General features: G+C 46.6%; 1 protein-coding gene across 1 annotated transcript; it reads right to left on the reverse strand.

The window, feature by feature from the left end:
* Positions 1-725: 725 nt before the first annotated feature.
* LOC108298533 (supervillin-like) lies at positions 726-7,506 on the reverse strand. Its single transcript, XM_017521215.2, is given in 8 exon segments — positions 726-3,054; positions 3,056-3,759; positions 4,050-4,221; positions 4,299-4,440; positions 5,470-6,209; positions 6,211-6,902; positions 7,205-7,376; positions 7,454-7,506. Coding segments are annotated over 8 exon segments (5,004 nt in total).
* Positions 7,507-11,079: the final 3,573 nt, after the last annotated feature.

Raw genomic sequence — 11,079 nt, forward strand, 5'->3', positions numbered from 1 at the left:
TTCTGAAAATTATATATTAATATATTATACATATTAATTCTATATTATATATTAATATGTTATATATATTAATATATAATATATTAAATATTTATATAATATTTAAATATATAATATTAAAAAAACATTTATATTGTACATTTATATATAAATAAATAAATATATTATATAATAATTTATTTATTTATTTATTTATTTATTTTGGGTCCACATGTTAACAACTCATTTATTCAGCAAAGAGATCACCCAGACGCCATTCTCCTATGAACAATGCTCACTGCTACCTGAACATTTTTAAGTGCGTTATAAGTTGTTTTGATGGAGACAGCTGTAGCTTTTCACCACATTTCAATTACTGAATTGTTTTTTCACCTTGATAACTTAGGGTCAGTAGAAAGCTATTTACTTGTATGTTATAGTCAATATACTATGCTAAATGCCCATTTGTAACTGCAACAAACTCACACACACTATGAGCTATATCATACAAAATCATGACCATGAGTTTCAGTGAGAGATTCTGTCTCTCTCTTAAAGCAAGAAATATCCCACAGCTCAGATTTACATAAGTAGTGCCTCCTTTTAAATAAATTAAAAATCAAATGCTGTCCTGCCTGTAAAATTATAAATATTGCTAATCCATTTAACAGAATGTTAAAATGTTTATAAATGCATTATGTCCCAGTAAATAAACATGGAACTCAACCTCATTTAAAAAAAAGTCATCACACTGGCCCATCGAAGTATCTAGGATATATCTGCTTGGGCCTGACTGCCTGCTTGTGCTCGGCCACAGAAGACGTCAATTTGGGTGCATAGGGATCGAAAATGACATCGAAGTCCTTGTCCAGCTCCACAGGGCTTCTCGGCACATTATAATCCACGCTGCGGTAAAATTTGGCAAAGGTTTCGTCATCATCCGGCTTCATCACCTCCTTCACAGATTTGCCGGTGACGGTGAGCACCGTTTCTTGCACCCCACCAACTTTGTTATTCAGCCTCCTTAGAAAGGTTTCCAGCCTGTCCAACTTCAGGTCTGATTCTAACTGCATATCTGGTCTGGCTTCGACATCTTCCAGGGGTTTGGAAACGGGTGTGGTGCCTCTTGTTTTACTGCAAATGGGTGAGGCCACTGGGGTTATGACAGTGGGTGACGCCAAACCTTTCTTCACCATCCTGCCAGCCACGGTGAACTGGGTGGAGTCATTGGCCGCTCCTCTGCCTCTCGTCTTCCAGGCCTCCTCCCTCACAGTGATGAGCTGCTTCCGCTCCTCAATCGTCATTTGGCTCTCTCGACTTTCTGTGACCCGCTTCTTGATGAGGGACCGCCCCGCTTCCTGGGTGTGCAGGCTGCTGGCCGGCGCCTTCCCGCCCTTCTGCCTCCTGCTGAGTCTGTTTCTCCAGTCTTCCTCCCGGCTCTTCTTCAACAGTGCCAATCTTTCTTTAATAGACATGGTTTTGCTGGGTGAGTCGGAGAGGCCCTCCCCCGTCGGCGTCTTGATATCTCCAGCAGCAAACATCGCACATGGATTCCTGCAGATCCTCTCCTGTGGCTGTTCCGGAGAATCCTGGGGCTTTCAGGACGCGAGGGCTGCAGGTTGGGCCACCGTTTTCCCAGCAGCTGCCCCCGTCTGCTCGGAAGCCGGCTCCCCGAACTCTGCCGCTCTTAGTGAAAACTTCCTTTTCATAACATTCTCCACCTCCACCTTCTCTTCAAAGGGCGGCCTGTCTCTCAAGCCCAAGTTTCCTTGCGCACTTGTTTTAGCCACGGAAAATTCCTTTGGTTCATCCCCAAGGTGAGTGATGGGAGGATTCACCCGTTCCAGGCTTCCTTTCCTGGGGATGTATTTAGGTTCCTTATGGCTGTCTCCTTCCCTGGGTCTGTTCAGGATGGGGTAGGATGCTTCTACCTCAAAGGACCCATACTTCTCCATCCCGCTGTCTCGACCTGTCAAAGCTCTCTTGCTTTCCGTCTCTCCATATTCTCTCAACGTTCCCTTGTTCCCGCTACTTTCTACCAAGGGCTGCCAAGCGGGCGATTTTAGAATGCTTCTAACTGGAGAGTCTGAATTTTCCATTTAAGAAGAAAACTTACAGTCAGTGGCACTTGCATTGTCATCAAGAGGTGGCTTCGTGCGAAGATCCCCGGCATACATTGGGGCAACCGTGGATGCTACTGTAGACACCGATGTGTTCACAGCAGGCGAGAAAGGAATAAGCTTTCCACTCTGCACCTGCGCCACCTCTCCCAGCGTGACTGGCTGAGTTTGATATCGAGAGTTCATTCTCCGCTGTCTCATATCTATTCTGTTCCAGGTGGAAATCGCCTTTGAGACTGGCTGGGACAATTTGTTAAACAAGGCCAACTTCTCGGCTAAGCTTAGAGTGGAGGAATCAGGTTCTCCTTGCTCAGCCAGCTCTTTGCCCTCATTTGACTGGTCTTTGGCTAAAGCCTTTTGGTGAGCAGAGGCCTGTAATGTGGCCGCGATGACTACCTCCTCGGTGGTGATGGGCTGCGTGAGGGATCTGTCCTGCAGACGGCGGAGCCTCTGCTCCACAGCTGTGTTTCTTGAGCGTCGCTTTGGAACATTTTGTTCATCAAAAGATTTTTCCATCTCCCTGAAAAGCAGCCTCTTGGCGGCGACGCTCAGCTTGGCTTGTTCATCTACTTTTTCTTCATCATCAGTAGTTGGCGTTTCTGACTGTGAAGTGCACCTGGGTCTGGCCTCAGGGGGTAGCTGTGGGTCACCAAAGGAGGGGCTCCAGGAGGCCGCCTGCTGCAGGGACGAGCTGTGCGCGTGCTTTGGAGACTGTGGCACTTCCGTGAAGGAGGATTCTCGCCCAGAGAAAGAGAAGGTCAAGGAACTCCCGGCAGCTGGGGGCAGGTCGTAGTCCTGCCGGGTGGCATTTAGCTCTTGATCTTGTCTTTGGTTTTCTATGTTCAGCAGCACCTCCTGGTCAGAAGAGCTATCACCCCCGCGGAGGGCATAGTCCTTGGATTCACCTGCACAGGTCCTGAGCCCCATCGTCTCTGTCCCGGGGTGTGGAGAACTCATCCCTGCTTGACTCCTCCTGTTTGTCACTTTTTCCTCCCCACTTCTCGACAGCGTCAGGCTCCTTCCTGGACTTGGGATCGCGGGATAAATACTCGGAGTCGGCCTCGGGATCCAGAGTCAGCCCATATTTCTTAGCCAACTGTCGTCTTCTTTCTGCTTTGTACCTTGTGATTCTTTCCGCTTTGGACTCCAGACTGTGGGTGTCCATGGTACCAGAACCATAGGGTGAGTCACCGTGGACGCCGGAGGTTTCTGCGCAGTATTTAGATCGAGTTTGCTTTTGTAGAGGAGAATCAGAAGTTTCCTCCTCTTCATTTGGTCGGCCGATGTGGGGGCTGGTAGGGTGGCTGGCTCGCATGTATCGAGCCAGCGACCCTACCAGCTGAGTGTCTTCCTCCAGCAGGCGGTGAGTCACTAACCCTGTGCAGCTCTGCAAGAGGATGGGCTGGGTGTCATTTTCAATTCCTTCCAGGTGCCTGGCAATCCTTTCTTTTCTTTTCACTTCTAAGAATTCTTTTTTCTTTGGTTCAAAGATTTGTCTTAATTCTGCAACTTTCAGAAATGCAGCTGAAAGCTTAGCATCGATTCCTCTTTTGTGGTTAGGGAGCTGTTCTTGATCTTCCAGTGACAACTCTTTCTGAAAGCTTGAAACTTTTCTTTGACGTGGGAATCCAACGAAGCTTAAGTTTTTCTTGTTGAAATCTTAACGCTGTTAGTTATATCATGGCTTCAAATGTGAAATTACTTCAAAATCATCGTATCTCAGCTTTTCAAGCCCTCAACACCATCCACTTGAACTCTCTCTTTTATTCCACCAGTCAAAATTCAATGCGAATCCACCATCTCTTCATCAGCTTCTCCTTCGGTTTTAGAAAGCAACCAATCTCCAATACAGCCAGAATCTTCTCCGCGCTCTCCTGCAGATCCCCGACAGCTCCAGCCGTCCTCGCCCACCTGCCGGGCCCGGGCCAGGGGCGCACACTAGCGAGGTACCTCGGTGGGGAGGCACGGTCCCCTGCCAAAGCTGGCTCTGGAGGAGGTGGGGTCCCCGGGAGAGTCGGCCCGGGCCACTGTCGCCGTCGCCGCCGGAGCAAAGCCAGTGGCGAGCTCGTCAGGGCGGACCGGGCGCCTCCGTCCCCGACAGCTGGCCCGCGAGTCCCGGGACCTGAATCACCGTAAGCGCAGGCTTACGGTGACCTGAATCGCCTGGTGTCTGCCACCATGAGTGGGGTCACCACTTGCCTGCGCTTCCCGGGCCAGCTGAATGCCGACCTGCAGAAGCTGGCTGTGAACATGGTTCCATTTCCCCGGCTGCACTTCTTCATGCCCGGCTTTGCCCCGCTGACCAGTCGGGGCAGCCAGCCGTACCGGGCCCTGACCGTGGCTGAGCTCACTCAGCAACTCTTTGAAGCTAAGAATATGATGGCCTCCTGTGACCCCCGTCATGGCCGCTACCTAACCGTGGCTGCCGTTTTTAGAGGTCGCATGTCCATGAGGGAGGTGGATGAGCAAATGTTCAACATTCAGAATAAGAACAGCAGCTACTTTGCTGAGTGGCTCCCTCATAACGTGAAAACAGCTGTCTGTGACATCCCACCCCGGGGGCTAAAAATGTCGGCCACCTTCATTGGTAACAACACAGCGATCCAAGAGCTCTTCAAACGCATCTCTGAACAGTTTACAGCTACGTTCAGGCGCAAGGCCTTCCTGCACTGGTACACGGGCGAGGGCATGGATGAGATGGAGTTCACCGAGGCCGAGAGCAACCTTAATGACCGGGTGTCAGAATACCAGCAATATCATGATGCCACAGCTGAGGAGGAGAAGTTTGAGGAGTGTGCCGAGGAGGGGGAGGTAGCCTAGAAGCTTCCTTTTCTAGGTAAAGGGGGAAGCAGTGTGGATTCTTTAGCGTGGTCTGATAGCCATTGTCTCTACACACTTCTTTGAGTCTTTACATCTCCTCCTGCTGCATTTTAAAGCATTTTCATAGTAAGTAGTTTGACCTAATAAAACATTTCTATAGCAAGAAATATATATATATATTTTTATAAATATATATAATTATGTATATATATTACTTATATACATAATTATATATATAATTATGTATAAAAATATTGATATATATAATTATGTATATATAATTTATATATACAATATTTATATATATATATATTTTTAACTCTTTGCTAACATACGTAATATTTAAATACGAGGAAAAACAATAAATTGCTCATTGGCTGAGAGCTGGCTGCTGGCTGGAAGACAGGAGTGGCTGTTCCCCTGCCCCTTCTGACCCTGCCTCGGATGAGGCCCCGGGACCCCAGTGAGGTAGCAGAATTCTGTACACAGTACTTATTACCAGGGACTCCTGGTGCCCACTGCTTTAGTGCTGGGCCCTGAGTCTACGAACCCTTGGTTTCAAGTGCCAACAGCCACAGTCTCTCGNTGTTAAACAAGGCCAACTTCTCGGCTAAGCTTAGAGTGGAGGAATCAGGTTCTCCTTGCTCAGCCAGCTCTTTGCCCTCATTTGACTGGTCTTTGGCTAAAGCCTTTTGGTGAGCAGAGGCCTGTAATGTGGCCGCGATGACTACCTCCTCGGTGGTGATGGGCTGCGTGAGGGATCTGTCCTGCAGACGGCGGAGCCTCTGCTCCACAGCTGTGTTTCTTGAGCGTCGCTTTGGAACATTTTGTTCATCAAAAGATTTTTCCATCTCCCTGAAAAGCAGCCTCTTGGCGGCGACGCTCAGCTTGGCTTGTTCATCTACTTTTTCTTCATCATCAGTAGTTGGCGTTTCTGACTGTGAAGTGCACCTGGGTCTGGCCTCAGGGGGTAGCTGTGGGTCACCAAAGGAGGGGCTCCAGGAGGCCGCCTGCTGCAGGGACGAGCTGTGCGCGTGCTTTGGAGACTGTGGCACTTCCGTGAAGGAGGATTCTCGCCCAGAGAAAGAGAAGGTCAAGGAACTCCCGGCAGCTGGGGGCAGGTCGTAGTCCTGCCGGGTGGCATTTAGCTCTTGATCTTGTCTTTGGTTTTCTATGTTCAGCAGCACCTCCTGGTCAGAAGAGCTATCACCCCCGCGGAGGGCATAGTCCTTGGATTCACCTGCACAGGTCCTGAGCCCCATCGTCTCTGTCCCGGGGTGTGGAGAACTCATCCCTGCTTGACTCCTCCTGTTTGTCACTTTTTCCTCCCCACTTCTCGACAGCGTCAGGCTCCTTCCTGGACTTGGGATCGCGGGATAAATACTCGGAGTCGGCCTCGGGATCCAGAGTCAGCCCATATTTCTTAGCCAACTGTCGTCTTCTTTCTGCTTTGTACCTTGTGATTCTTTCCGCTTTGGACTCCAGACTGTGGGTGTCCATGGTACCAGAACCATAGGGTGAGTCACCGTGGACGCCGGAGGTTTCTGCGCAGTATTTAGATCGAGTTTGCTTTTGTAGAGGAGAATCAGAAGTTTCCTCCTCTTCATTTGGTCGGCCGATGTGGGGGCTGGTAGGGTGGCTGGCTCGCATGTATCGAGCCAGCGACCCTACCAGCTGAGTGTCTTCCTCCAGCAGGCGGTGAGTCACTAACCCTGTGCAGCTCTGCAAGAGGATGGGCTGGGTGTCATTTTCAATTCCTTCCAGGTGCCTGGCAATCCTTTCTTTTCTTTTCACTTCTAAGAATTCTTTTTTCTTTGGTTCAAAGATTTGTCTTAATTCTGCAACTTTCAGAAATGCAGCTGAAAGCTTAGCATCGATTCCTCTTTTGTGGTTAGGGAGCTGTTCTTGATCTTCCAGTGACAACTCTTTCTGAAAGCTTGAAACTTTTCTTTGACGTAGGAATCCAACGAAGCTTAAGTTTTTCTTGTTGAAATCTTAACGCTGATAGTTATATCATGGCTTCAAATGTGAAATTACTTCAAAATCATCGTATCTCAGCTTTTCAAGCCCTCAACACCATCCACTTGAACTCTCTCTTTTATTCCACCAGTCAAAATTCAATGCGAATCCACCATCTCTTCATCAGCTTCTCCTTCGGTTTTAGAAAGCAACCAATCTCCAATACAGCCAGAATCTTCTCCGCGCTCTCCTGCAGATCCCCGACAGCTCCAGCCGTCCTCGCCCACCTGCCGGGCCCGGGCCAGGGGCGCACACTAGCGAGGTACCTCGGTGGGGAGGCACGGTCCCCTGCCAAAGCTGGCTCTGGAGGAGGTGGGGTCCCCGGGAGAGTCGGCCCGGGCCACTGTCGCCGTCGCCGCCGGAGCAAAGCCAGTGGCGAGCTCGTCAGGGCGGACCGGGCGCCTCCGTCCCCGACAGCTGGCCCGCGAGTCCCGGGACCTGAATCACCGTAAGCGCAGGCTTACGGTGACCTGAATCGCCTGGTGTCTGCCACCATGAGTGGGGTCACCACTTGCCTGCGCTTCCCGGGCCAGCTGAATGCCGACCTGCAGAAGCTGGCTGTGAACATGGTTCCATTTCCCCGGCTGCACTTCTTCATGCCCGGCTTTGCCCCGCTGACCAGTCGGGGCAGCCAGCCGTACCGGGCCCTGACCGTGGCTGAGCTCACTCAGCAACTCTTTGAAGCTAAGAATATGATGGCCTCCTGTGACCCCCGTCATGGCCGCTACCTAACCGTGGCTCCCGTTTTTAGAGGTCGCATGTCCATGAGGGAGGTGGATGAGCAAATGTTCAACATTCAGAATAAGAACAGCAGCTACTTTGCTGAGTGGCTCCCTCATAACGTGAAAACAGCTGTCTGTGACATCCCACCCCGGGGGCTAAAAATGTCGGCCACCTTCATTGGTAACAACACAGCGATCCAAGAGCTCTTCAAACGCATCTCTGAACAGTTTACAGCTACGTTCAGGCGCAAGGCCTTCCTGCACTGGTACACGGGCGAGGGCATGGATGAGATGGAGTTCACCGAGGCCGAGAGCAACCTTAATGACCGGGTGTCAGAATACCAGCAATATCATGATGCCACAGCTGAGGAGGAGAAGTTTGAGGAGTGTGCCGAGGAGGGGGAGGTAGCCTAGAAGCTTCCTTTTCTAGGTAAAGGGGGAAGCAGTGTGGATTCTTTAGCGTGGTCTGATAGCCATTGTCTCTACACACTTCTTTGAGTCTTTACATCTCCTCCTGCTGCATTTTAAAGCATTTTCATAGTAAGTAGTTTGACCTAATAAAACATTTCTATAGCAAGAAATATATATATATATTTTTATAAATATATATAATTATGTATATATATTACTTATATACATAATTATATATATAATTATGTATAAAAATATTGATATATATAATTATGTATATATAATTTATATATACAATATTTATATATATATATATTTTTAACTCTTTGCTAACATACGTAATATTTAAATACGAGGAAAAACAATAAATTGCTCATTGGCTGAGAGCTGGCTGCTGGCTGGAAGACAGGAGTGGCTGTTCCCCTGCCCCTTCTGACCCTGCCTCGGATGAGGCCCCGGGACCCCAGTGAGGTAGCAGAATTCTGTACACAGTACTTATTACCAGGGACTCCTGGTGCCCACTGCTTTAGTGCTGGGCCCTGAGTCTACGAACCCTTGGTTTCAAGTGCCAACAGCCACAGTCTCTCGATCACCAACGCAGACAAACACACTCATTTAAATGACACACAATAATAAATAAGACCAAGAATAAATGTGCCTGAGCTGCTGGCTGCCTCAGTTGCCGCTGTGTGAAGTGGCAAATTATTTTAGATACTTTTTGCCACACATGCATATCCATTACTCTGCCAGTGATGGATACTTCGTTGTCTTTATAGAAAAAAAACATTGTGTATATATAATTATATATAATTATATATACATAATTGTATATATATACAATTATGTATATATAATTATATATAATTTTTTTTTCCACAAAGCAGTAATACTGTTATTCCCATCAGTGTTGCTGACGGGCCTGACCCTTTACAGAGAAAAGGTTAGGAAAATAGAAGTGGGCAGGGGCCCCGGGCACCTCCATTCTCGTTGCCCCACCCTTTATCCCCTGCCAGAGTCGGCGCCTCCAGACCAGAAGGTGTAGGGAGGGCCTGGTGGGGCTCCCCAGGTAAGGCCACGTGCTGGCAGAGAGGAAGGCGAGGGCAGGGAAGCCTGGGCCCAGCAAAGCTCTTCTGGTGCAGGTAGCATACGGAGAGGGTGATAGGTGGGTGGTTTTCCTTGGTGACCAGTCCTGGGCTTTCAGCTCCCCACTGCGGCTTCATGGGGGTCCCTGCTGGCTCCGCCGCTCCTCCAACGCCCTGCACACCCACATGGACACCACAGTGGTTTCCGCCATTGAACTGCAGATGAACGGGTGGCCCTGCTTCCTGGTCAGAGCTTCTTTGATCTGGGCTGGGATCCAGGCATTTTTTCTTTAGCTTTTTAAACTTCTCAGATGACTGTGGTGAGCTGCTAGGGTTGAAAGCTGCTGTACTACATGGACTAACTTGTGGCCATAAGATGAATAGATAATTAAATGCTGCTCCAAGCTAGACACAATACGTACTGGAGGGCTTCAGAGAAGGCAGCAAGCAACCGTAAAGGCGAAGAGTAGGGAAAAGCCGCAGGGAGGAGGACCAAAACCTTCCCGGGGAGGGGAGAGGAGCTTTTTTTTTTTTTTTCCTTCATTTTAGGGCTAAACTTTAACAGAATGTGAGTCTGAACACTTACATTTAGAACAAACAAAACCTTAAAATTACTGATTGGTTCAAAATGGTTTTATGGAAAAATTAATCTTTAACAAAAAGTTGGCATTGAGTGCAAAGGCTCCACCATTTTTTGAGCAAAGCGTACAAAGGTTCCAAGGGACAGGGCCAAGAACAAGGGGCTCAGACATTTACAGCAGCAGGCATTCCCTCTTCCTCTTCTTCACGGGAGGTGGGCAGACGACTGCTCGAATCGCTTCGTCAAACCTACACATTTATTATTTTTTTATAAATTATATAAATTTATGTATATACTGGGTATATGAATATATAAATTGTATATAGATACACATATATATGTATATATATGTCTCTATATGAGTGTATTAAGTTCATAAGCGCAACACGTGTACCTGGTGACAGAGCTGATGCGGGACGGGGAGCTGCTGGACAAGATCCTGCCCCTGGATAAAAAATATGTATAGATATGTATATATATTGTATATAAAATTATATTAAAATATATATAATATAATTGTATACATTATATGTTATATATATTTAAATATACATATTTAATTATATATATTATATATAATAAATATTATAAATATATATTTATAATATATAATTATAAATTTTTTGTATATAAATAAATATATAAATATACTGTATAATAAATATATTTTTATTTATTTATTTATTTATTTATTTTTAAGTATTTAAAGAAATTTATTAAAGCATCTTACCACAAAGATGGAAACATATGCAAACTAGAAACATGCAACCATCACCTTCCACAGTCAAGTCAAAATGTCAAATAATGTTCTTGTTTTCGTAGATTGAAAATTCAGACCTCATACCCAACTACTTTGTCACCCTGAATATTTAAGTCACTCTTCCTGAAAGTACCCAGGGTAGCAAATAACAAAATGCAAACTATTATATAAAGAAAGTGCAGTTAAAAAGGAAAATATGTGGCGAGCAGCCCCTTTCCCTTCCCACCCCCCAATTAAAGGCAAACAATGGCACTTTGCTCTTAATCTAGATTGTCTTCAAAAACTATTAAAATGTAAAAGACTTAACAAAAAAAAAAAGATGTTTAATAGTCCAAAAAGCTCCTTAGTGTTTGAAATAAATGCTTAAACAAAAGACAACATATTTTATATAAAATGAGTCTGAAGAGCCCTGAATTGCAGCATTCTGTAAAATAAACAAGACAAAAAGCTGGCATAGGATTTATTGTCAAAGGCAGAATTTCTTCAGGCATGTAAGTAAGGAGGTGGTGGTTCTTTTTCAGGCATTTTCACGGCCATTTCATAAGTTGGCAAAACATACTGAGGAGGTGCTTCAAAGGCAGGGTAC

The sequence above is a fragment of the Cebus imitator genome, unplaced genomic scaffold, assembly GCF_001604975.1.
Source record: "Cebus imitator isolate Cc_AM_T3 unplaced genomic scaffold, Cebus_imitator-1.0 Scaffold982, whole genome shotgun sequence".
Taxonomy (NCBI): Eukaryota; Metazoa; Chordata; class Mammalia; order Primates; family Cebidae; genus Cebus; species Cebus imitator.